Source organism: Lepus europaeus, chromosome 1 (genome assembly GCF_033115175.1).
Source record: "Lepus europaeus isolate LE1 chromosome 1, mLepTim1.pri, whole genome shotgun sequence".
Lineage (NCBI taxonomy): Eukaryota > Metazoa > Chordata > Mammalia > Lagomorpha > Leporidae > Lepus > Lepus europaeus.
The window spans coordinates 81,399,125-81,426,749 of record NC_084827.1 but is presented as its reverse complement, the minus strand read 5'-3'; the positions used below and the strand labels follow the sequence as shown (position 1 = coordinate 81,426,749).

The window sequence follows — 27,625 nt, the reverse complement described above, 5'->3', positions numbered from 1 at the left end:
CATCTTTCGCTGCTTTTCCAGGTGCATTAGCAGGGAGCTAGATCAGAAGTAGAGCAGCCAAGACTTGAACCCGTGTCCATATAGGATGCCATCATTTAAGGTGGTGCCTTAACCCAGTATGCTACAGTGCTGTTCCCTTCCTGAGAGCCTCTAAAACTAGATCAGAAAATCAATGAGGAGAAATATATGAGAATGTTTTTATAAATTAGAAAATATTCATTTTTTTCAATTAATAATTTTGAGGAACTAGAAGCACAAAGGAAACTCTGTCATTGTTTAATACTATGGTAACCCCCAAACCACAAAATAGATATACTATGCCTTATTTGTCTGATAGGACTCTGCAATCTCTTGAATGAAAAATTCACAGTTGTAACGCTCAGTCTACATTAAGTGTAATCCCAGTCCTATAATGAAATATAATTATAAAATAATTTTTAAGTTACAACTAAACAATTTTATGACTGATAAATCAATATAATACACTGCAATCTGCCACATTTACTTCCCAATCCCAGCTCATCTTGAAAGTAAAAATGCTCATAAAATCTCAGTGACTAAAATGGTTTATAGTAGCTTCACAGTCACTCTCTTCCTGGTAGTGGGCACATTTCATCCTGAATATATAATCATTTTAAATGAGCAAGACAGTGGTATAATGACCCTTAGATTTAAGTTGAGATGTATAATTATCTCCTAGGTGTAAATTTTTAAATGGTGGATGTTATTTGTTTCTGGTAAGCAGCCTTTCTTCTTCCAGTGGTGAGCAGGATCACACTCATTTTCTTCCCAGTGGTTGAACTAAGCTAAATCTGAGCAAAGCGAACTCCTGCACCCAATCCTGCATTCTCTTAACTGGTAATAAAGAACCTTGCCAGCCTGACAGGTTGTCAGAGCAATTATTCACATGAAGTTCTGTAGCAGTTGTATCTGTCAGCCCATGTAGTATTGAATATTTTAACTGGCAGTCTTCCAAGACTGAACATTAATCTTACCATCTCCTATTACAGTCCCTAATCAAGATATTCCAGGGGTGATTGCACTAACATTGTTTGAAGACTACATCTACTGGACTGATGGGAAAACCAAGTCACTCAGCCGTGCCCATAAAACCTCGGGAGCAGACAGACTCTCACTGATTAACTCATGGCATGCCATCACAGATATCCAGGTGTATCATTCTTATAGACAACCTGATGGTAATTATTCTTTCCATGATTTCCATAATTGCATCAACATCTTTCAGTAACATTCCATTTTTTATTCTTTCAAGGTTAAGTGTAATTTTATTTTTCACAAAGTTTACCGATTTTATGATGTAGCATCATTTTGTGGAATGAATTCAGTTGACATCAGGTACTGCTGTTTAAAGAGATGATTAGAAGCTCAATAATGGCATAGGGGTTATTGATTGTTAAATCATATTAAGCTGAGATTATAATAATAATACATATAGTCAGAGAAGTGAAGGCTACATTCTTGAAATAATTTGTTTACAAAATAGTTATAGGATTCCTAATTTCTGGAATGCTGGGCAGAGGAATTCTATTTAAGTAACATCAAGATTCTAAAAATTATGAATTTATCAAATCTTTTTAAGTTTACTTCTGGTAAGAATTCTATTAGGCCTTGTGTAATAAAGGTTTGATCATTTTACTGAAAACATTACTTGGCCTAGAAAGGAGTCGCTACACTATTGTAGATCATTGTTCCATTGTTTTATTTTGCATTTATAGTTATGAACATATATATGCCTTCATCTACAGTACTTCTAGTCCCTTTTTCTGGACAGGATTTTTTCTGCAGTTTGTATAGAAATGCTCCCTTAAAATTACTGAATTGTAAAATTAATGTTGTTGGCCAAATAGTGGTTTTGTAATAAAATAAAATATTTATCATCTTGAGTTCTTGATTACAAGATTTATTCAAATACTTGTTATGAAGCTTATCTTTGATCTCATTTTCTATTATCTGTCTTGATTATTCTGTTTTACTGTTGTTATTTCGTTTTCATCTATAGTCTCCAAACATCTCTGCGTGATAAATAATGGTGGTTGCAGTCATTTGTGCCTTTTAGCCCCTGGAAAGACCCATACCTGTGCTTGTCCCACTAACTTTTATCTTGCTGATGATAACAGGACTTGCTTATCCAACTGCACAGCCAGTCAGGTGAGTGGAGGCCTGGAAACCACATAATGGAATGGATGGGCATGTTAAGTGTGTGTGTGTGTGTGTGTGTGTGTGTATATATATATATATATATATATAAAAATGATCATTTTATACAGTACATGGATAGATGGCCATAGAGTAAGGGAGAAGCAATTGAATTAATATCATTAGAATGAAACCTAAGATATTAGGATGTACAGAAGAGTCCAAAAAGGGAAACAAAAGCTGAAACCATTACACAAATCCACACAATATAAAAGCTCTACTCCAAAGTGGACATAGTAGCAGCATCAGTGATTTTACATAGCTTGAGAAGGCAAGGCAACTGAGCACAGTATAGGCAAAAGTGTCGAGTCACACAAGCTAAGAAATCTTAGATTTTCTGCTCTGCATCACCATCCCTACACTCCCCTACTCCTCAGAGATAATAGTATAGAAAAGATGAGTTGGAAGAGTAATTCTCTATATACTTTTTTATTAAAAAATATAAACAAAAGTATTTCATCATGAAAACAATTCTTTTTCTTTAAAACATGAATTATTTCCAGTGAAACTATCCTGAAATGAAAAATTTTATTTAATGGTAGTTGCATGGACTTGATTTCATTACTTTCAAATTTTCATTTTTTTTAAAATTTTATTTAAGGTATACAAGTTTCATGTATTTCATAAATACAGATTTAGGAACACAGTGATACTTCCTACCCAATCCTCCCTCCCACTCACACTCCAAACCTTTTTCCTCTTCCTCGTCCTATTCTCAGTCCTAATTTTTACAAAGATCTATTTTCTTTACACTATAATCATAAGTTTAATCATACACTAAGTTAAGACTTCAACAAATAGTATGAAGAAAAAAATACGGTTCCTCAACAATAGAGATAAGGGCTGTAAACAATCTTCAAATCTCAAAATGTCTACTCAAGTGTCCATTTCATTCCATTACTTTTTTTTTTTTTTTTTTTGACAGGCAGAGTGGATAGTGAGAGAGAGAGAGACAGAGAGAAAGGTCTTCCTTTTTGCCGTTGGTTCACCCTCCAGTGGCCGCTGTGGCCGGCGCATCGTGCAGATCCGAAGCCAGGAGCCAGGTGCTTCTCCTGGTCTCCCATGCGGGTGCAGGGCCCAAGCACTTGGGACATCCTCCACTGCCTTCCCAGGCCATAGCAGAGAGCTGGCCTGGAAGAGGGGCAACCGGGATAGAATCCGGCACCCCGACTGGGACTAGAACCCAGTGTGCCCGCGCCCGCCGCAAGGTGGAGGATTAGCCTGTTAAGCCACGGCGCCGGCCATACTCCATTACATTTTGCTATCTTAGTTTTCAGCCATAATCCCTGGAAAAAATTATAACTTAGAGTCCACTAGTGGTTATCTTTGTAATTTTCTGGTTGATGCCTCCAATTGATCTCTGATTCTTTTCTAATATAATGGGAGGAAAATTTGCCTATCATATATTTCTTACAGAAAAATTAGTTGATAAAAATAGTTTTCAATGAAACAGATGATTAAGTGAAGCAAATAGTACAGATAATTTCAAATCATATCATTAAGCACCCTGTTGAAAAATGTGCATTTTATTTTACTATTACTGAGTGATTTTTATTTGTTATGATCTAATGATTACCAACAATGACATATCTCTCAAATAGTATTTTTTATAAAAAATAAATACATAGACCCTACAAATAAGAATTCAACTAGGAGTGAAAACATGATCTCAGTATCTGATAAAAATGAAAATCCACTAATCATTTCAAATATTTCATGGAAATCATTTTAGTTAGAAAAGAGTATATTTTAAAATGTCTTTATTTTTTAAGTAGAAATTCTTCCTGTTTTAACTACTTCAATTGGTAGATTTGGATTTAACCTTGCAATCATATTAGTAGACATGTATTGGTAGTTTCTTTATTGCTTCATTTTATGGGTGATAATTACAGTCTATAATTTATTTTATGAAGATATTAGCCTTGCAGAATATTTACCACGAAGAATGTTTTATATTTATGTTTAGCATTAATCTTTTTAAGTTGCTGAATTTAAGTATGAAAAAATGAAGCCCAGGAAAGAAATAGAAGAGATTTTCTGAGAATAAAGTACTGATTACCATGAAAAGTAACATAAGGATATTTTATTCTGGCCTTCTCTCAGCTAAAATTCCTTTTATGTTCTTATTAAGAATGAAATGGAAACTGAAATCATCGTGCCACATGCAATTCCAACAGTTGGTATTTATTTAAATCCGACTTATTTAGTGAATTAAAAAAAAAAGTCTTAGATTTTTTCCAATCATGATTGGGAAGATTTTGTAGATACTCAGGAGGTTGAAAGCCTCTAACTAATGTGCATTGATGTACTGTAATGACTGGAAATATTTAATGTTCAAGGCAATTGCTTTCAGAGTTAGCCTCATATCCCCAGACAGTCACTATCTATAAAGGTAATTTTTCCCCTCTGGTAATTTATGAAAAACCACAACAGACATGACCACAGAAGAAGCAAATATGAGAAAATCTGTTGAAGAGTCAGAAATCCCCTTAGATTCATGCTGTTCAGTTCCATCCCATGTTGCTATTGGAAGAAAAATCCACTCTCATCTGTAAAAATAATAATAATGACAAATCTACCTTAAGTCAACCCCATGATATGCGATCAGGATTGAATTAAACTAGCAATGGATATTCTCTTACTTGAATACCATAACAGTATTTTAGATAAGCAAACTTTTAGATTGGTAATCCATTTTCATTAGAGATCATTGAACCTAGGCTGTGTAAAGTACTAAGATAAACGGTGACTTCCTATCCGCCACTCATGTAGAAATTGCAACACATAATTCAAAAGAAAAATTAATATCTTTTAGAAAATTATGAAACTAATGTTTTTCATTCCAGATGATTATTGAGATATATGCCTTCACTGAAATTCTATTAAAATAGAGAAAATAATTTTATAGTATCAAGAGAAATTGAAAAAAGTTTATAATTTGTTAGGTTTTAACAATTTAAGGTGACTCTTAAAGGCAGTTGCATTAGCTGAATGTGCTCTCTGTAGGGACAATGTGATTTTCTTTAGTTTGTCCTGTGTGAATGTTGTTTCTGTAAAGGGCCAGGTAGTGCCTATTTTCGGCTGTTCCAGGCGCAGAGTCTGGCTCTCATTCAGTTCTGCTGCTTTCCTGCAAAAGTAGCCCTTAGATATCATGTAAATTAGTGATCTTGTCTATGTGCACAGAAAATGTCAAGAGGTTGTCCCAAACAACGTGCTTTTCTGGAAGATTGTTTTGGCACTTGTTCTTTATTCCCTGTCATGGAATGTTCTAAGGCCATCATGGTTCACATTTGCAGCAAGGAAGTATAGGATACAGTGTCCTGATGAATTTTCAAATATCTCTTGAACTGTTATATGCAATGGGTTCTTCAACACCTTTTTTTTTTTTTTTTTAAGTTTCGTTGCAAAACTGATAAATGCATTCCATTCTGGTGGAAATGTGACACAGTGGATGACTGCGGCGATGGATCTGATGAACCTGATGACTGTCGTGAGTACATTGGCCAATGTTGGAACTTATAATTTGAAGCTCCCAACATCCCAGACCTGGAAAATTGCAGCTATATGTGAATTATTGCCTTCTGATACTTTCCCAAAATTTAAATGGAAAAATTTCATCTATCATTCTTTAAAAATACAATAAAAGTCATTCTAAGATCTTTGGTGTATCTCTAAGAACAATTGCAGTTAGAATGATAGAATGACACACCAGCAATTTGTGTCAGTAGTTTTTGTCTTCTTCAAACTTAATTACGTGTGGAAAAATACCTTGCTTCTTGTAGTGATCAGTAGTGTTGTAATTGGCATGATTTTTACTTAATGTGTCACCAAATTGGAAGCAAGAGTAGGAAAGTTTTCAGAATGCTGCTCACTGAGTGAAATCAAGGATATAAATAAACATAATTTTTTTTCTGTCAGTATTAAAATCCTGAAAATTCTTCAAAAGTCAGATTTTCCAATACAGATAGTTAATCTGCTGTTTGGGAATTTAGTATGTTCTTAGCAGATGTTCTACAGTGCCTGACATCTGACTGTGACTGGTGTGGTTAGGTGTCACTTTAAAAAAAAAAAAAAGAATCATTGATAAGTTTGGTTGTATTGAATGATCTGAAGATTCTTCCTTGATAGCCTTCTTCAGTTTACTTCATAGGTCACTCCAATATGTTCCTGTCAAGTTGAAGATGCTTGGGTTCAATCATGGTAATTCCCTCAACCTCCCAGTAGATGGTTGCCATGATTTGGCCTTGACAATTCAGTTCAGGGCCCTTAGATTTGCACTGAAGGAAGGGTACAATCTTAGTGAAACTTAGCTACTTTTTGCTGGAGAACTTTCCAATATCTAATTATAAAGCTGTTTGAAAGTTAGGTTTTCTAGATAGTTACCTAGTTTCCAGCTCCCTGATCACTACCAAGTCTATCACACAGTTGAAGCTGTTTCACTTACTTCACTTATGTGTTTGAAAGTATGTAATCAGTACAGTGAAAAGAAAGAAGCTTTAAAAGTTATTGTTCCCTCCTATAATCTTCCTGTATTTGAAGATTTGCTGCTGTAGGTATTTTAAAATATAGCTTGTATTTTCACTATGATAGACAATATGTAAAGAGTAACATCTGAATGGGGAAGGTGTGATATTATGCCAGAAAAATTCTTTTATAGTTTCTAAATTAAAATGAATACCAAGGGAACCAAAATTATTTTGGTGACCTCAATGAGATTTTCTTACTAAAAGGAAGTTACTATTTCCCTTTAATAAAGTAGTTTTGGGTATGATAGAGGAAAGAACTAAATACAACTTATTTTTGTAGTGTATTGAAATAAACTAAAGTGAACATGTTAATTTAGCCCTTGGGTTACAACAGTGACCTTTTCTGCTCAGATTCACCGTTCTCTGAGGAAATACCATCTGAATGACCTGCAGCATAGGTCATTAGCTCTGCAACACTTTCCCTTTTAAAATATTCACAGATCCTGAACACTAATTAGCATCTGCACTGAGATTTCATTGTGGAACTCTGGTGACTTGGAAAAGTTAACAGTAGATTTGGTATGATGAGTTTTCACATGCACCCAATTTTATAAACCATATTTTTCAAATATTACTTTAATACCTATTGTGAGACATGTGATATCTAGATATTTTTATGATCTGTTAAGTATTAATATCTACATTTAATTTATTTTTGATTAACAAATAGAAATTATATATGTTATACAACATGGTGTTTTTGTATATGTGTACAGTGTAGAATGGCTAATTATATACATTACTCATATAATTACTTTTTGTTGTGAAAACTTATAAAATCTACATTCTTATCAATTTTCATGTGTACAAGATATGGTTGCTAGCTATAGTCATTGTGTCATACAATAGAATCTTGAATATACTCCCCATACTTTACTAACATTTTGTGTTCTATGCTCAAGATCTTCCCAATCCCTCCACCCTATAACCCCTGGTAACCACCATTTTACCATGTGTGTCTGAGTTTGACATTTTATAATCCATGTATAGGTGAATTATGCTGTATTTGTCTTTCTATGCCTGGATTATTTGGTTTAACAGAAAGATCTGTGGATTCATCTATACTGTAACAAATTAATAGTTTTTATATTCCATTTATATATATGCATATATATATGAAACATATTCTCTTTTTCCATTACATGTTGATGGACAAGTATATTGATTTCATTTATTGGATATTATGAATAATGCTGTAGGGAATATGGGAATGCAGATAACTTTCTAATATACTGATTCTAATGTACTGATTGTGGGATTACTTGATCATATATGATTTTATTTTCACTTTTTTGAGTAGCCTTCATACAGCTATCCATGATGGTTTTAGTAACTTTGATTCCTGCCAGTACTATACAAAACTTTTTCTCCATATCCTCACCAACACTTTACATTCATCTTTTTCATAATATCATTTCTAAAATGTGTGAGATAATGTCTTATTGTGGTTTTAATGTGCGTTTCTCTGATGCTTAGTTAGTGATGTTGAACATTCTTTTCATATACCTGTTGGGCATTAAGTGTTCTTTTGAGAAATTTCTCTTAAAGTCTATAGCCAATTTTTTTTTTTGAGTTTCAAAAAACACTAATTTTATTTACTGCTATAGATATTATCAAAGATACAACTGTCTCAGTTCTATGCAGTGTAGCACTGTTCTTTTTTTAAAACATGTTTTTATGTATAGATGGTGAACAAATTTCTTGTATTTCGTATATACAGATATACAGTGTTTCAGATATGTTTTTCAGATATATATATATATATATATTTCAGATATATATTTCAGATATACAGTGTTACTTCCTACCCTACCCTACCTCTCAGCTCTCCTCCCCCCTTCCTTTCTTATTCTTTTTGAAAATTTTTTTAAAGATTTATTTATTTATTTAAAGGCAGAGGCTGAGAGAGAGAGAGAATCTTCCATCTGCTCGTTCATTCCCCAGATGGCTGCAACGGCTGTAGATGCGCTGATCCGAAACCAGGAACCAGGAGCCAGGAGCTTCTTCTGGGTCTCCCATACGGGTGCAGGGGCCCAAAGACTTGGGCCATCTTCTACTGCTTTTCCAGGCCATAGCAGAGAGCTGGATCAGAAGTGGAGCAAGGCTGGTGCCGCAGCTCCATAGGCTAATCCTCCACCTGCAGCACCGGCACCCCTGGTTCTAGTCCTGGTCGGGGCGCTGGATTCTATCCCGTTGCTCCTCTTCCAGGCCAGCTCTCTGCTATGGCCCGGGGAGTGCAGTAGAGGATGGCCCAAGTCCTTGAGCCCTGCACCCGCCTGGGAGACCAGGAGAAGCACCTGGCTCCTGGCTTCGGATCTGTGTGGTGCACCGGCCGCATCGGGCACTGGGGGGGTGAACCAATGGAAAAGGAAGACCTTTCTCTCTGCCTCTCTCTCTCACTGTCCACCTTGCCTGTCAAAAAAAAAAAAAAAAAAAAAAAAGAAGAAGAAGAAGTGGAGCAACCAGGACTTGAACCGGCACCCATATAGGATTCTGGCACTGCAGGCGGTGGCTTTACCCATTATGCCACAGTGCTGGCTCCTATTTTAATTTTTACAATGACATACTTTCAGTTTATTTTATACTCATAAGATTAATCTACCACTAAGTAAGCAAGCCAAGCTTTTTCTTACTACCGATTTGAGTTCCTTATATATTTAGGATATTAACCCATTGTTGGATGATTGATTTGCAATTTTTTTCCATTTCATATGTAGTCTCTTTATTCTGTTGTTTATTATCTTTGCTGAAAAGATTTTTTTTTTGTATTCTCATTGGTATGTTGTTTTACTACCTATACTTTGGGAATATATTCAAGAAGTCTTCATGCAGACTATAATTATGCACCTTTTTCTGTTATTTTTTAATTTTTAATTTTTCTTATTTATTTATTGAAAGACAGAGAGGTAGGGAGTGATGGTCTTCCATTCACTGGTTCATCTCCCAGTTGTTATAGGCATAGGTTATGAGTCTGGACCAGACTGAAACCATGCATCCAGAACTCAGTCTAGGACTTCCATGTGGGTAGAATGGATCCAAGTATTTGATCAGCATCTGCTGCTTGCAAGAGTATACATTAGAAGGAAGCTGAATGAGAAGTAGATTCAGGACAGAAAGTCAGAGACCCTGTTGAGAGACGAAAGTGTCCCAAATGGCATCCTAACACTGTGCCAAAAGCCTGACCTCATAATATTGTCATTTTAAAAGTTTATTTATTTGATTATTTGAAAGGCAGAGCGACAAAAGAGAGAGAAATCTCTGATTCACTCCCCAAATGACATCAACAGCCAGGTCTGGGACTTACTGAAGCCAAGTGCCAGGGACTCCATTAGGTTTCCCCACATGGAGGGTGGGATCCACGCACGTAGTACATCATATGCTGCCTTAGATGGATTAGCAGGACAATGGATCAGAAGTTCAGTAGAAGGGACTCCAGTTGGTATTCTGATATGGGATGCTAGAATTGAAGTTAGAGGCTTATATTACTGTGCCACAATGCCAACACCTAATATTTTTAGTACTCTTACATATCCTTTAGCAAATAACCTATTTATTCTTGCTGGTTAACATCTTTGAGTATCAGTAAACATGAGATATCCAATTTGAGTGTCATGGTGAGGTAGAAAATGAAGCTGAGGTATTCCGATTTCATCTTTGTGTTTCTGTATCCTCAAGATTGGTAGAAAGTAAGAGTCACTGACAGCACCCATAACTTCACCTGAGCCTAATCTCCAGAAACTCACCTAAAGTTGTTATGTAAATGGAGTTGAGTGATGCATCAAGAACTCTTTGACAGTGTAAGTCTGTGACTATGCTTTCTGTGACACTGTAAGTCACCAGGGATCATTCTAGAGACAAATATGAAGGTCAGAAAGGCTCCCCAGTTATTCCCAGATATCCCTTTAGTAGTTGTATCTCTTTTTATGGGAGGGCTGTTTGGGTAGTAAAGGAATATTAAAGGATATCATGTATTAAACAATAAGAAATAGAGGAAATGCTCATGTTAGAGGGCAAGAAAATTAAGTATTATGCAGTTTAAACTGTTACTGTGACTGATTAACAAATATTATTCATTGGAGGTAAATGATCAACATTTTCAAAATTTCTTTTGTTGTTGTAAAATACATATTGGGTTTTTTAAAGAATGTTTACATTTTAATCAATGCTCTAATTATAAAAGGATCATCTATTTCCTACTGGAAATTTAAAATGTCACTTATTACTGCTTGATTCACTGGTTTGAACTATAAAGAAGGCATTTATTAATCTCAAAGTCAGAGATTAGTAGCACACATTAGGATCATTAGTCAAAAAACAAGTGTTTTACTGCAAGCAACATAATTTGTGAGAAGATGTCAGAGTCAGACCTAGAGTTGAATTTGAAGTCTGCCACTTGAAAATGTTACATTTGGGATGAAATATTACTATTCATGCAATTTAGTTTCCTCATTTGTAAAATGGTCCCACTCAGGAAGTTAAGATGAGATTAGATCAATAATTGCATCTGAAGACGCCTATCTGATGCCTGATACTTAGGAGATCATCAATAATTTCTACTTTATTATTATTACTTCTTTATATAAACTCAATGAATACAGCAAAAGGAAATGCCTCACCATGTGGGAATTATTCATTATAATAACATCTAAGGCATGTTAAATTATATACTATTTACAAGACATTCTCCTTATACATAAAAATTATGGGGGCTGGAACTGGCCTTCAGCACCAGCATCCCATGTGGGCACCGGTTCAAGTCCTGGCTTCTCTACTTCTGATCCAGTTCCCTGCTAACACACCTGGGAAAGTAGCTAAGGATGGCCCAGGTGCTTGGGCCCCTGCAGCCATGTGGGAGGCCCAGAAGAAGCTCTTGGGTTCAGATTGGCACAGCTCTGTTTGTTGCTCTCATCTGGGGAGTGAACCAGCAGATGGAAGACTTTCTCTCTGCCTCTGCCACTCTGTAACTCTGCTTTTCAAATAAATAAAAAAACTATGGGATGACTATCAATAAATATGATTTAAAATGATAGAGGGGTCGGCATGGTGGGAAAGCAAGTTAAACCCCCACTTGCAAGATGAGCATGCTGTATCAGAGGGCTGATTTGAGTACCAGTTGCTTCAGTTCCAATACAGTTCCTTGCTGATGTGCCTGGGAAATCAACAGATGATGGCCCAAGTACCTGCACCCCTGCAACCCTACATGGGAGACTCAGATGGAGTTTTGTGGTCTTGGCTCTGGCCTGGCCAAGCTGTCCATTGTGGCCATTTGGGGAGTTAACCAGAGGATGTATGATCTCTCTATAGATCTGTTTCTCTGTTTCTCACTCTCATTTTCTTGCTCTGTGTGTCTCTATCTGATGCTCTGCCTTTCAAATAAATAAATGAACAAAAAAGATAGATATAGGAGCATTTGCTTTATGTAGTACTACAGAATATGTATTGAAGACATATGACACACATCATAGACATAGGACACAGCAAAGTGATCAGGAGAATGACTTTTTTATTACAGTAAATTTTATTCTGAAGCTAACCTGACAATACCACTTCGTTGAGATAAGGAGACATTTTTTTTAAATATGATTTTTATATTTATACACTGTTAGGTTCTTACCTTATGGTTACTTTCTGAAATATAATCTGGAGGTAGATTCTTACCTTATGGTTACTTTCTGAAATATAATCTGGAGGTCATCTGTGTTGCTCATAGATGTTGCTCACATCTGAATCTAAAAGGTATAAGACATTTGCATTAGATGCAAGACATTCACATTGTGCTCTAGGGCATGTTTAATACAATAATATAATAACAGATTGACTGTCAGAACAGCTCTGTTGAGGAAGATGTGCACAGAGATTGCCATTCCAAAAACAGCTATTTGTTTTCTTCCCAGCTGAGTTTAAATGTCAGCCAGGCCGATTTCAGTGTGGAACTGGACTCTGCGCTCTGCCTGCTTTCATCTGTGATGGAGAGAATGATTGTGGAGACAATTCTGATGAACTCAACTGTGGTAGGTGATTAAATTCCTCACTCAGGAGCCTAGAATCCTAATTATGTCTAGGCAGATTTAAATTTAAGCATAGGTCTCAGGTCAGGATTTTTTCTTCTTTCTGTCTTTTAGACACACATGTCTGCTTGTCAGGCCAGTTCAAGTGTACCAAGAACCAAAAATGTATCCCTGTAAACCTCAGGTGCAATGGACAAGATGACTGTGGGGATGAGGAAGATGAAAGGGATTGTCGTAAGTCAAATCAACATGTCCTATTTTTTTCTTATTTTTGACTCCCAACTAAAATTGGGTGAAAAATTATCATCATAGATCCATACAGTTAGAAAAGTAAAGCAGCAATCACAATCAAGTAATTATAAATAGGTGCCAATTAGGATTATTTGAGGAACATCATAAAAAACAGAGAATAGTGAGTAATGGGTGATTTTTCTTTCAAAGGTACATGGAAACTATACTAAATATTCTTTCATTCAATGGACAATACTCATCTATTTACATCATAACTTAAGAGAAGCATAAAAATTAGTTGGTTAATATCCCATCAATTCATTATTCTTTATCTATCCTAAAGTTATCTACTGACTAATTAGTTACTTGCAATCAAATTCCTTATACTGAAGAGATTTTTTTCTTTTTTACTTCCTTAAAATATTTGTTGAACTTGTAAGGTGAAATACATAATCTTGGAAAATAACCTATCAAAATTATTTTAATTTAGTATATTATAATAGGCTACTTGAAAGAATAATAGGGACATATTTTTTATTCTGGTCTACTGGAATTTCTGTCTCCCAACAAAAATAAAATGACATGAAATAGAAGGCCAAAAAAACAGTTTGTATCATGTGCACACCAGTGTGTAGGCAAGCACACACAGTATCTGTAGGATAGTATGTTTCACAGTTTTAACAGAACTGCTGTCAACACTTCTGCCTTGCTAAAGTTTTATTTTACTCCTTTAAAACTTTTATCAGTAAATAATGTGCAGTCATCCAGCAATTTGATTAAGGTGGTACATTCAGAGTAAAGTCAGTGCCTGTTCTTTATGGTTAGCCATTCTGGAAGCCGATCCATTAAGCTGACGACGATTTGTGATGCAGTTTACAGTCTGAGTCTGATGTTCACCACTTCCTTCAAAAACTCAAAACAACTAGAGATTTTGATCAGTTTTATGCTTCTCATTTTCTCATTCATTTAATGACTTCTAATTTTAGTCTCTTTACCATATTTAAAAATGCTTATGTATAAGTTCTTAAATTTATAGGGAAAATACTTTGAAAGACTCTGAGTTGTTTATCTTCATGATTATTTTCAAACTATCTAATAGTTTCTTGAAAACTCTGGTGTTTATCAATTATCATTGCAGAAATACATTTTCCTTACTTATTTTCACTAGGAAGGATATTAAAAGTATATTTCAGGTATTAATGATAATTCTTCACATGTAGAGCCCTATTAAACAAAAAAGAATGCATTTTCAATGAACTGTTTTAAATATTTGTGTGTGTCATGATGTTTTAGAAGTTTCTGTTCTTTTCCAAAGCTGTATTTTAATAGATGCTTTCCTCTTAAGCTGAAAACAGCTGTTCTCCAGACTATTTCCAGTGTAAAACCACCAAACATTGTATTTCCAAGCTGTGGGTCTGCGATGAGGATCCAGACTGTGCCGATGCATCAGATGAAGCCAACTGTGGTGAGTGGTTGTGACTGTGGATCTTGTCTGCTTGTACTTCTGCCATCACCTGAGTGAAACAGGTTTGTAGGCAGTCCTTGTGAATTTGAGGTTTTACATCAGAAAGTTTTGTGTCTGCATTCATAACAAACTTAGGTTAACTGTTTTACAGAAGTTTGGAGGGGTAAGATGAATGAAAAAGAAATATGTCTTATTGTAACCCAACACTAATTATAAAGATCAAAAAAGTGGGATGAGACTGTTATCATATAGTATAGTGTGCTCTTGGTATTAGCATTTAGTAAATAGAAACAAGGCAAAATTGTTTTCATGTTGTCCCAATATTCATTTTTCTGGTTAAACAAACCAGATTTATAATTCATTTCATTATTTTTATTTTTTGAAATAGTGAAAATGGAGAGATAATTAAAACATCTGTTCTGATTAAGCAGATGACACTGATCACTTATTTAGTATTTGTTTCTGAAACAATGTTTTCACTTACAGTGAAATATTTTATTTACCTTAATATCATTTAATTAACACTCCAGAAAAGGGGAATATACTCATTTTGTTTAATTCACTTGATTTTACTTTGAAAATGCCAACAGTGAAATGGAAATGAAGAGGTAGTTGATATGTATAATGCATTTTCTAAATATTTATTAAACATCAATTGGGCTTGTTGACAAACATGCCAACTTGGCATTGTTGCACAAAAAAGAGTGTAATCTAGAAGTTGATTAGAAAAGACTGTGTTTGTCTGAATTAAACATGGGACTTCCCAGTATCTTAGAATTGTGTTCACTGCATTTGCTAAATTCCACACACTGCTTTTGTTTAACTTTTACTGGGAAAGGAAACTAATGAAAAAACTATAGGTGCTCTGAATACTCCATCTATATGGACAACACTCATGAGCTTCATGTATAATCTCTGGCAATAAAAATGTATCTTTAAGTCATTTTCATAATAGCATCCTCCATGTAATTGTTTTGGATCATGCAAGCATTATAGCTTATCATAGTATCATAAAACTACCACTTACCCTTTGTGTAATTGATCTTCACAATCAATTCACAAAGCCTCAAACTACATTCATCATTGTTTGTCCGTAGCAATTATTAAGGACTTTTGCAGGCTAGTTTATGTTACTGGCTAGTTTCCTCTGATGTTTTCTGCTTTTTATTTACCAAAACAAAATAGAATAGTGACATTAACTATAAATAATTTATTGTTTGGTTGTGTTATTTCTGTATTTTTGCTTCTTCCTTTTCATCACTATGGGTCGATTTTACTGTTTTTGGTATATTATATTGTTCAAACTAATAATTGCCATAATAGCAATGTCTAAAATTTATTTGGTATTAATCATATGGTCCAGAAAATATATTAAATGCTTTACAGCGGCTTCCTCACCTAAACCCCTTATTATCGCTACTGTATCCACCACACCAGTTGGGCACAGGAAGGTTATATTACATGCCTGAAGTGCCACAGCTAGCAAATAGTGGACCTGGAACTTGAATCCAGGATTATTTGACACTGAAGACTTTGCATTGAACCTCTGTGGACACAGCATGGATGCCTCTAATTAATTCTATATAAGGAGAACAATATTAAAATAATTTTAATAATGAGATTATACAGAATTCTCTCAGCCACAAGCAAATTCCTTCTGAATTCTAGGCCAGTATATATTATTGACACATATATACACACAAATATAATAAGACAGGGTAGTGGTTGTCACTTAATTGTCTTAAATCAGTGTAAAATTTTGCTGCAGGTAGATGCTATTTAATTTAAAGAAACTTTCTTTATCAGACTTTAGTACAGTGTTACACAATCCTTATTGTTTGAAGGCTATAGAAGGCCACCTTTCCCCCTTACTTTAATAAATATTTGCTCTGTCACATATTTTTGCTAATTCTGTTAGCACCTTTAGATGATTACCCCTTTTATTCTTTTATTGATGGGAAAGAAAAACAGCATATCTTAAAGGTTAATATAATCAACCCTGTCAGAACCTTGTTGTCTGAATCTGTGATATGTTTCTTTGTGGGTAGGATGGTAGTCTGTCTGGAAAAGGGGGTGTGTTGTCCGTGGCCCCACCACCCTGAATGCACCAGATCTCCTCTGATAGCTAAGCAGTGTCAGGTCTGGTTAATACTTGGATGAGAGAAAGGAGAATGTGTCTCACGATTCCGCAAGTCTTATGCTCCCAGGACTTACACAGATGTACAGTAGATGAGTGTTAAATGTCACTTGAGTGACTAGTCTATTCTCTTTTGCAAGATTTTAATTTGAAATCCATTTTTTGTAACCTTCCACACTTTCTTCATCCAGTAAAATGTTTAAAGGGAAATTCTCTTAAACTCTTGATGTTTACCTACTATCTTTATTGTAATTATATATCTGATCTATGTTTATGTCTTTCACTTTTATAGTCTTCGCAGTAAAGTTTGTTCTACTATGACATATCCTAATTAAAAAATTGTTTCGCTCTGGTTTGCATTCAATTGTACAAATATAAACAGTGTTGAGGAGGAAAGAAAAATACTGAAGGAAAATAGACATGAATATCTTAATACAAAAAAATACACATGCAGTATAGAGAATTAAAAATAAGAATGATGTGCAATTTTTTTTTTTTTTTTGACAGGCAGAGTTAGACAGTGAGAGAGAGAGAGAGACAAAGAGAAAGGTCTTCCTTCCATTGGTTTTCTCCCCAAATGGCTGGTGCTGCACCGATCCGAAGCCAGGAGCCAGGTCCTTCCTCCTGATCTCCCATGTGGGTACAGGGCCCAAGCTTTTGGGCCACAGCAGAGAGCTGGACTGGAAGAGGAGCAACCGGGACAGAACCGATGCCCCAACCGGGACTAGAACCTGGGGTGCCAGCGCCGCAGGCGGAGGATTAGCCTAGTGAGCCATGGCACCGGCCCACAAATATTTTTAAAGCATTCTATATTTAGTCTACTGATAGCATATAGGGGTTTTATGGCTTTGTTTCCTTTCTTAATAATTTTATTTTAAAAATTTAACAGAAATTTAACATATTTATAGTGTAATATGTAATACTTCCTTACATGTATACATTTTTTTTTCTTTTTTCTTTTTTATTTCATAAATGTGAATTTACAAAGTGCAACTTTTGTATTGTTGTGGCTTCCCCCCCAACCTCCCTCCCTCCCGTGACCCTCCCCTCTCCCTCTCCCATCCCGCCCTTTATCGAGTTTCATTTTCAATTACCTTCATATACTGAAGATCAACTTAGTACATACTAAGCAAGGATTTCAACAGGCTGCATACACACAACCTCACAAGGTATAGGGTATTGTTTGACTAGTAGTGTTTTTAAGTTTCATAGTTAAACACATTAAGGACAGAGATCCTACGTGGGGAGCATGTACCCAGTGACTCCCGTTGTTGATTTAACAATTGGCACTCTTATTTATGATGTCAGCAATCACCCGAGACTCTTGCCATGAGCTGTCTAGGCTATGGAAGTCCCTTGAGTTCACCGACTCTGAACTTGTTTAGTCAAGGCCGTGTCACAGTGGAGGTTCCTTCCTCCCTTTAGAGAAAGGCGCCTCTCTCCTTGATGGCCTGTTCCTTCTGCTAGGGTTTTGTTCACCAAGGTCTTTCATTTAGATTGTTTTTTTGCCATCGTGTCATGGCTTTCCATGCCTGTGAGACTCTCATGGACCTTTTAGCCAGATCCAAATGTCCCAAGGGTTGATTCTGAGGCAGGAGTGCTGTTTTGGGCATTTGCCATTCTATGAGTCTGCTGTGTGTCCTGCTTCCCCCGCAGGACCATTCTCTCCCTTTTAATTCTATCCTTCATTATTTGCTTACACTGGTCTTATTTGTGAAATCTCTTCAACACATACCCTATCTTTTTGATCGGTTGTGTATTTATACTTATCACTTTACCAAGTGTGCTGGCATTGGTGCCTGCCTCCTTGGTAAGATTGAGTTGAAGCCCCCTGGCACATTACTAGTTCCACCACTGGAGGTAAGTCTGAGTGAGCATGTGCCAACCTATATATCTCCTCCCTCTCTTATTCCCACTCCTATGTTTAACAGAGATCACTTTTCTGTTAATTTTAAACACCTAAGAATGATTGTGCATTGATTACAGAGTTCAACCAGTGGTCTTATGTAGAACAAACCGAGCAACAACACCACCAACAACAAAAATACTAAAAGGAATAAAATAGTAAGTTGTTCCTCAATAGTCTAGACAAGGGCTGGTCCTGTCATTGTCTCTCATAGTGTCCATTTCACTTAGCAACAGCAACAACAACAACAACAAAAATACTAAAAGGAATAAAATAGTAAGTTGTTCCTCAACAGTCAAGAAAAGGGCTGATCATGTCATTGTCTCTCATAGTGTCCATTTCACTTCAATGGTTATCATTTTAGATGCTCATTTAGTTGCCATCGATCAGGGAGGACATATGATATTTGTCCCTTTTGGACTGGCTTATTTCACTCAGCATGATATTTTCCATCATGGAAAGAGAGGGAAAGACAGAGAAAGCCATTGGTTCACTCCCTCAAGTGCTGTTAACAGTTGGGGATGGGTTAGTTCAGGTGCAAGTTAGGATCTGGAAAGTCCATCCAGATCTCCAACCTGGGAGGAAGAGACTCAAGTACTTGAACCATTACCACTTCAAGGGTGTGCATTTGCAGGAATCTAGAACTGGGAGTGTCAGTGAGACTTGAAAAGAGGATTCAATATGAGATGTGGGCACCCCAAATGGTGTCTTAATTATTATACCAAATGCTCACCTTCTTAATTATCTTTTTTTAAAAAAGATTTATTTTTTTTTAAAGAGATAGACTGAGATAGAGAGAAAGAGTTCTTCCATCTGCTGGTTCACTCTCTAGAAGGCTGCAATGGCCAGCACTGGGCCTACTAGGAGCCAGGAGCTTTATACAGGTCTCCCACATTGGTAGCAGGGTCTCAAACACCTGGGCTTCTTCTACTTCTTCTACTGCATTAGGAGGCAGCTGTATCAGAAGTAGAGTGGTCAGAGCACGAACTAGTGCCCATATAGAATGCCAGTGTTGTAGGTGGCAGCTTTACCTGCTATGCCACAATGCCAGCCCCCATAAATATCTTTTTTCTAAAAAATAACTTTCAGCTCTATTTCTATGGAACTGAGAGTTAACTCCATGATACCCACATAAATTATAACAAGATAGCTAACTCTTCATTTAGTGAGTTATATTAAGTGAAAAACTAAAGAAATTACATTATCTATAAATATGTATTTGTAATATATATTAAATACACACAGGGGGAGAGAGAGAGGGAGAGAGAGAGAGAGAGAGAGAGAGAGAGAGAGACAGGCTTGACTTGTCACAACTTGGCATTGCCTTAATTTGGCCATGATTTAAAGAGGCATTTACCTTTCGTGGGCATATCTGATCAATTGAGAGCCTGTGACTGTTTGAAGCTTGGCTGCTGTGATTGACTGAGGCACAGCCACTTGTTAAAAAAGATACTGTCAGAGGCTTCAGTTTGTTTGCATACTGATATAGGTTATGCTTGCTACAGAGAAACTCATGTACCAAAACAGCTTTGATCCAAACTTAATTCATTTCAACAACTGTTAATAGTGCTTTTAAAGTTACTTCTTTGAAGTTTACTTTAAATCCTATTGGAGAAAAAAAAGTTTTGTAAACAAATATACTTTTATCAGACTGTAGATGTTGACTGCTCTTGTATGGCTATGCCACTATTTATTACAATATGGGGCAAACATCAGATTTCAATGCTTAACCAAAGTAAATAAATTTACCCAATTGAAACAGCTCCAAGATACTCATTTGGAAAAACAACTTCAAATTTTCTACACCTCTGCCTACTATTTTAGTTCTATTTTACTAATTATGGATTTAAGGATTTGACCAACCTGTACTGGATTTATACCTCCCTGCACGCTAATCAGAGTTGACATTTCCTGCAGCTTGAATCTTCTAATATAGTATCAGAATCTGAGTCTTTCCATTATTTTGCTCTCACCATTTTATAGCTTAGACTCCTATTTCCCTGGATTCCTGTAAAACATTGTCTTTCTGTCATTTATTTTTTTCTGTTGAGGCGCTCCCAGTCAATTCTGCACTCATGCCCCAACCTTTTAGATGCCATTGTTCAGTTTCCTTTCTGCTGTCTTACTTTCTACTTTCTTCTCCTGCCTGCCGTCATCTATTCTAATCTTCTGTTTTTATCAGAGAAAGTCTTGCCTCCGTGTAGGTTCAGGCATCATTGCTTAAATTTGAACAGTGGTTTTTTAAACTGCTGCTTGGTTAATTATATTTAATTAATGTGGGGCTAGGGCTTGTGAGAACAGCTTGTCTCACCATAGCAGTTTTTATACTTTCTGTCAGCTGATTTTTCCAACATGAAACTGAACATATTCAAATGATACAGCTGATGAACGTGTGTCCATATTTTCTCTTTAATGTGTGTCTAGAACATTTAAATCAACTTTACTTAGGTATAAGAATGTAGCAAACAGATTCTTTAATGTTAAAGCAAGTGCATATTAAATTATAAAATATTTCAAACATATAGACATATAGAAAGTTATTTAGTAAGCATCATGTGTCATTTTAATACATTTTAATACTTGGCCTAAGATAACACCTTTAAGATGTTAACATTTGTATAGAAATACCTCTGTCATTTTCCCATCTATTCTTCCAACTGTCCTGAAGTAGTAATATATTATTCACATATATTCATTTTTAAAATTTTAATTCACACTCAAATATATGTATGTTCAAGTTAATACTATTTAAAAAGTCTCCATAAATGGCATAATAGGTTCTAATTATTTTGAAGCTTAACATTTTCTAGCATTCCAATCATTAGTACATAGAATGTACTAATGTATTTCCCTATTGATGTTTGTTACTACATGTTGCAATTATGAAACACTTATTAGCAAACTAGGCACCAAATATTTCCTACAACCTCTGGTACAGAAACTGTGAAGTTTGTTGACTTCTTATTTATCATCTTAATTATCACCTTGTATGAAAGTTCATCTTAAGCAGGTGTGACAACATTAAGAGGTTGGATTCTGCTAATCCCAGTCAGCAACAATGCTTTAACATTAAATTATATTGAGGGTGGAGAACCTGGAACTGGCCTGAGGAGAGAAGCTCCAATATTGAAGACAATATCTATCATAAAATAAATCATGATATTTCAATCTAGTTATTTGTGTATTTATTTTAGAAAGTTGTTGAACTTATACTAGAATGGCATGTAGCATATATAAATTCTTCTACTTGAAGATAAGCCATTGGGGAAAGTTCTGAACTCTAAATACACAAAAGATAATGTGCTAACTTCTATATCTTGAAAAACATGGACACATAAGTAATCTGTTTAGTATTTTTAATCAGTGTTCTCTGAGTTTAAATGTATGTTACAAGTTTATATGCAATATTTTAACTAGCAAACCAATTGTCTGAACATCCCCAAGTTCCTCTATACCTTCCATGTGGCTGTTACTTATAAATGTAGCTGGTGTTGCAAAGAGATTGTTGCTGGGAAACGTTTAAAATGTTCTAACATATGGTACCCCATTTTAGCTACTTAGAGGAGTGGGATTGTGTGTGTTCATGGTAGCGGTCAAGAAATGGAAGCTGCCTTTAACCAACATGTTCTCTGGAACTTTGCTGGTCTCTGCTCAGAACTTCTACCCACACAGTCTGTTCTCTGGAATCTGAATCCTGTACTATGGCCTATGCTGTGGAGGGTAAGCATCATCTCACTGTCAGAGAGCAGGTTTGGCTATGTCTTCAAATCTCCAATCCTGGTCTCTTTCGTTTGTGCCAATACAAGAAACTCCTCGAGCCTAGATCCACACAGAAGCACAGGAAACTCTGTGAGACCCCCACATCTTGTAAGGACTCAGGATTGCCGCCTCATGCTTATCTATGTAACTGTCACCCACTTTAATGTCACAGAATTGCTCCTAAACCTTATTATTAGATGTTTTTTTCTGGAAGCACAGCCTCTCTCCAAGATAAGCCCGTGTTTTCCCAGTGCTTTTGACCTACCTTGGATCAATCATCATGCTGCCCCGATTGCTTGAGGTCCATAGTATCTAAACTCTCCACACAACTTCCACTCCCTTGTCTTTCTCACCATCTCAGGATCCAAAAAGGAAGATTCTCAAGCCTCTCTACCTGTCTTCAAGAAGTTTTTCTAAACCATATCTTATTCATTGTGGAGAAAACACTTGCCTACTCTACTCCCTACTTGGGCAAAACAGATGTGGTACAATAAAATATGTGAGGACTAGAAATGAAAACTATATTGGTTTACTTATTTCCAAGGTTTTTATTTTATACATATTTGATCCCAAATGATTTATAAAATAGCACTTAATGATATCATATGGATTCATTAACTATCAGAATATCTTTTAACATACTGCCAGGTACATCTTTTAAAAACAATTATATAGCTGTATATCCCTACTTTTAAAACATGATATCTAAATATTCCATTATCTTTTTTAATATTCCATGATCTTATTTTTAATGGAATCTTTCACAAATAACTTTAACTTCTGGTATATTTCTAAACTTTTAAAATAGTTCTGTGATTTTTGAAAAATTTGGTAATGTAGGGAAGCATTTTCTATGTGTAGAGAATCTTCTCTAGTTCATTAAGATTTTTATACTACGCTACTACTATTATATACTACATTTTATGTTAAATTTTGATATATGTTTTCTCATCTGTTTTCTTCCCTAAAGTAAATTTTTCTCCTTTTTCTGTCAATGATATTTGTGTGTGTGTGTGTGTGTGTATGAAAAAGAGAGAGGGAAAGGGAGCTCAGGAGGGGGAGGAGGGGGGGAGGGGGGAAGGAGCACAATAGCACCTCTTTTGTGTTGAAATATTTTGCTTTCAATAGAGCCCTTGGAGGAAAGCTATCTGTATGAATAAAATGAGGGTCTTTTCTTCTAGCTTTTATACAAAGAAATGAATTACCTATATGGGAATCATTAAGTATTTCTACATGGGATGAACAAATTCAGTCTTTTCATAACTCTCATTCATTGACGTCAGTAATGTTCACTCATTTTCTATCAAAAGGTTGTGCAATTATTTGTTGACATTTTCTTCATTTTATTATCTCTCAACAATAAGTAGAAAATGGGAGATTTAATTTTTGTTGCACAAACCTTAAAAGGAACCTACATGATGAGTCTTGTCAAATATTCTGGACTCTGATTTGATATGTAGTAAAATCTAGATGAGGAAATTATATTTTACACATTGATATTTTAATTGAGTTTGTAATGAAAGGAAAGTACATATTTGTGTGAATAAGAAATTTATATTGATACAATTTAATTTTTTGAGTCAGAAAACTAATATTTTGTATTGTTTAAAAGCTTCCTTTGTCATTCATTGTGCTTTCCTAATCCTTTGCAAAGTATATTTGGTTGTCTAAGAACACATAACACATACACACATGTACACATAAAAGTGATTACAGACTCATACTGATATGTGAAAATAGTAAGAATTATATACCTTACAGAAAAAAAAGAACAAATAAGAAATATAGAACTTTAAAAATCTCCCACCTCAGACTTGTTTTTAGAATATGACCATTTGCTTTAGTTTATACAGTTTTGTTACATAAGATTTTGGTCAACTGCCTTTTGGACTGATGATTTCCACAGAGAATATTTTACCATTTCTTTTTTCAGGTATTATTCAATTGTGCTCAGTACGATGTTTATATAATTTGCTATGTTAGTGAGTGGAAATGCAAAGGTTGACATAATGTATTGCTTTTTTTTTCCCAACAATCACATGTGGTAATGTATCTTTGTGGAGAAACTGTGATGTTCAAAATCAGTTTTAAAATATTTAGATAGATGCTGATAGGCCAGAATCATTATCAGGGTCTAGATAATGAAAGTGCTCATTGTGAGCAGCTATACATTTTTAATTTTTAATACTTATATGTAATACTGATAACAAAAGATCTGTTGCAGAATTTTTTTTTAAAGATTTATTTATTTGAAAGTCAAAGTTACAGAGAGGCAGAGGCAGAGAAAGAAAAAGGTCTTCCATCCCCTGGTTTACTCCTCAGATGGACACAATGGCTGGAGCCATGCCGATCCAAAGCAAGGAGCCAGGAGCTTCCTCTGGGTCTTCCATGTGCGTGCAGGGGCCCAAGGACTAGAGCCATCTTCTGCTGCTTTCTCAGGCCACAGCAGAGAGCTAGATAGGAAGTGGAGCAGCTGGGACTTGAACTGGCACCAATATGGGATGCCAGCGCTGCAAACCAGAGCTTTAACACATTGTGCCACAGCACCGGCTCTTGCAGAGTTTTAACTGCACCATTTATTGACTGCGTGATTTGTGTATACTGATCAGATATCATGTAGGCGGTATTTTGATGTCCCATCAGTCTCTTTTTTATTTTTTAAATATTTTATTTATTTATCTCAGAGATAGAGTTACAGAGAGTGAGAATGAGTGACACAGAGAGAGGTTTTCCTTCTGCTGGTTCACTCCCCAGCCAGGAGTCAGGAGCCTCTTCTGAGTCTCCCACATGGGTGCAGGGTCCCAAGCACTTGGGCTTCTGCTGCTGCTTTCCCAGGCCATAGCAGAGAGCTAGATTAGAATTGGAGCAGCCAGGACTAGAACCAGTGCCCATAAGGGATGCCAGCGCCACGGGTGGAGGATTAAACTACTGTACCACAGCGCTGGCCCCTATCTCATCAATCAGTCTTAAATTTAGTGTCTAGGATGCAAGTCTTCTCTGATTTTTCATGTCATTTAGTCACTGTTTATAGGCTAAGTGGTCATATGAAAACAATGGAAGGGGAGGGAATGTGTTATAGGGTGTAGTTTGAGAAAACTATCACCTTGTGCAGTTACAAGTGTAAGTTATTGTTTATTCTTATTGCCATTTGAATATTATCCCCTAATTAATATTTCTAATTATCAAAATATTGATTAGAGCTTATAAAATGATATCCCCAAAAACAGTCTGTGAGGAATTTTGTTTTGCTTGAAATAGAATTGCCTAGAACGATTGGATCCAGGGGTTGGTCCCATGACATAGTTGACTAGGCTTCCCTCTACTTGCAGTGTCAGCATGCCATATGGGCAACAGTTCAAGACCCGGCTCTTCCACTTACAGTCCAGCTCCTGCTAATGTGCCTGGGAGAGCAGCAGAAGATGGCTCAAGTACATGGGCCCCTGCACCCACACTAGAAGCCTGGAAGAAACTCCTGGCTCCTGGCTTTGGATCACCCCAGCTCTGGCCATTGTGGTCATTTAGGGAGTGAACCAGTGGATGGAAGATCTCTTTCTCTTTCTTCTCTGTAATTTTGCCTTTCAAATAAATAAATAGAAATGTAAAAAAAAAAAAAAGAAAAGAAAAATAGGGTTCAAGGGCCATAGAAATAAAACAGAGAACAGATCTTCCCTGGGACCTGTTTCTTATTCTTAGAGATTATGTGGTCTGTATGATTATAGCACTGCTCTTCCCAATCTTATTTTCTAAATAGAGAAAAAAACTCCTGGTATATAAATGCTTCCCGTTTGATATTTTAATGGATTTTGACTGATATTGAGGTAAAATTGAAGAAATATAAACTATAAATATAACTATGTATTTTTAACTATCATACCTAAAATTATGTTTGTATATATTTAATCTGAGTTCATCAAAAGTTACTGAATACGTGCACTTCTATAATCATATTTTAATATGTATTTTCTGGTAAATACTATTATCATTTTAAGTAAATGTAGGATCACTTCTTTTAGCTCCTTAAAATAAATTCTTTAGGAATTGAGTATTCCAACAATTAGTTATTAAATACTGAGTAGCAGACCTGTAAAAATTCGTTATCAGTATTTTGGGAACTTATTTCAAATATAATGTATAATGCACCATATAATTATAATTAATTATGCCATAGAACGTGTGGCATCTAACCTGTTTCAACTTGTTGAGGACATTTCTTTTTTTAAGCTTTATTTATTTATTTGAAAGAAAGAGTTACAGAGAGGCAGAGGCAGAGGCAGAGAGACACACAGAGAGAGAGAGAGAGAGAGAGAGAGAGAGAGAGAGGGAGAAGTCTTCCATTTGCTGGTTCACTCCGTAGATGGCCGCAAAGGCTGGAGCTCTACTGATATGAAGCCAGATGCCAGGAGCCTCTTACAGGTCTCCCACACAGGTACAGGGGCCCAAGCACTTGTACCATCCTCTACTGCTTTCCCAGGCCATAGCAGAGAGCTGGATTGGAAGTAGAGCAGCTGGGACTTGAACCAGTGCCCATATGGGATGCCATCCCTGGAGGCATTGGGGCTTTACCCACTACACTGCTGAGCCAACCCCATACTGCTTTTTCATATAGCAATTACTATCTGTGTATCAGGAAGTTAGTTGCCTCATATGGGCATTTATAAGTGCTTCGAAAATTTGTAGTAGGTGGTGTATTACTATATTAATTTATAGACACTTCCCTAGAAGTTCTCTGGGTTAACTCAAGAGTTATTTGCATTAGCTTATACCTTGTTCCACTATGGTCACCACTTCTGAAGGAGAGAATCCTTTGGGATTGACCAGTTTTTCAAGTGTGGTTCTTGTAATATCTAAAACCATAAGATTCTTTAGAAGGAATGTCAAAGAGTTCATGGAAATTGGCATTAAGTAGTCTTCTCATAATATATGTTTTTCAAGAACTTGTTGAAGATCCCTTGTGGCCATGGATTGCAAAATATTTTTGCACCAGATTACATTTACCTTTGAACTCCATTTTCCATTAACTTTTTGAAGTTTGCTTGTAAAACTGGACATTGTGCAGTAAAAACCGTACTGCCTATCTTTTAAAAAAATCATAGGGACACAGAACCCTGCCTTCAGTTAGCATAAAGCAATTTATGAATTCTGTACCCTGATCATTGAGTTTCTTTTGATTAAATGACATTTTGTTGAATCAGAGAGAAAAAGAAAATTAAGAGTCACTAATATATCTACTGGCAAAAACATATATATTTTTTTTCTTTCAGGATTTACCATATCCATTTAGTAACATTTGAAAAAAGTTGCAACACATATTTTCAAATGCTTGTTAAAATTTATATTATAAATACAATATTTAAAAGCCTTATTTTACTAGTGAGG

At 35.7% G+C, this 27,625-nt stretch overlaps 1 protein-coding gene across 1 annotated transcript in view; it reads left to right on the top strand.

Moving 5' to 3' along the window:
• LRP1B (LDL receptor related protein 1B) overlaps window positions 1-27,625 on the top strand; it is a 2,136,850-nt gene that overhangs the window by 1,902,197 nt on the left and 207,028 nt on the right. The window contains exons 61-66 of the mRNA XM_062186250.1: window positions 1,011-1,199; window positions 2,021-2,169; window positions 5,614-5,707; window positions 12,638-12,754; window positions 12,866-12,985; window positions 14,328-14,447. Of these exons, the coding sequence (XP_062042234.1) occupies window positions 1,011-1,199; window positions 2,021-2,169; window positions 5,614-5,707; window positions 12,638-12,754; window positions 12,866-12,985; window positions 14,328-14,447 (789 nt within the window). The remainder of the gene's footprint in view (window positions 1-1,010; window positions 1,200-2,020; window positions 2,170-5,613; window positions 5,708-12,637; window positions 12,755-12,865; window positions 12,986-14,327; window positions 14,448-27,625) is intronic.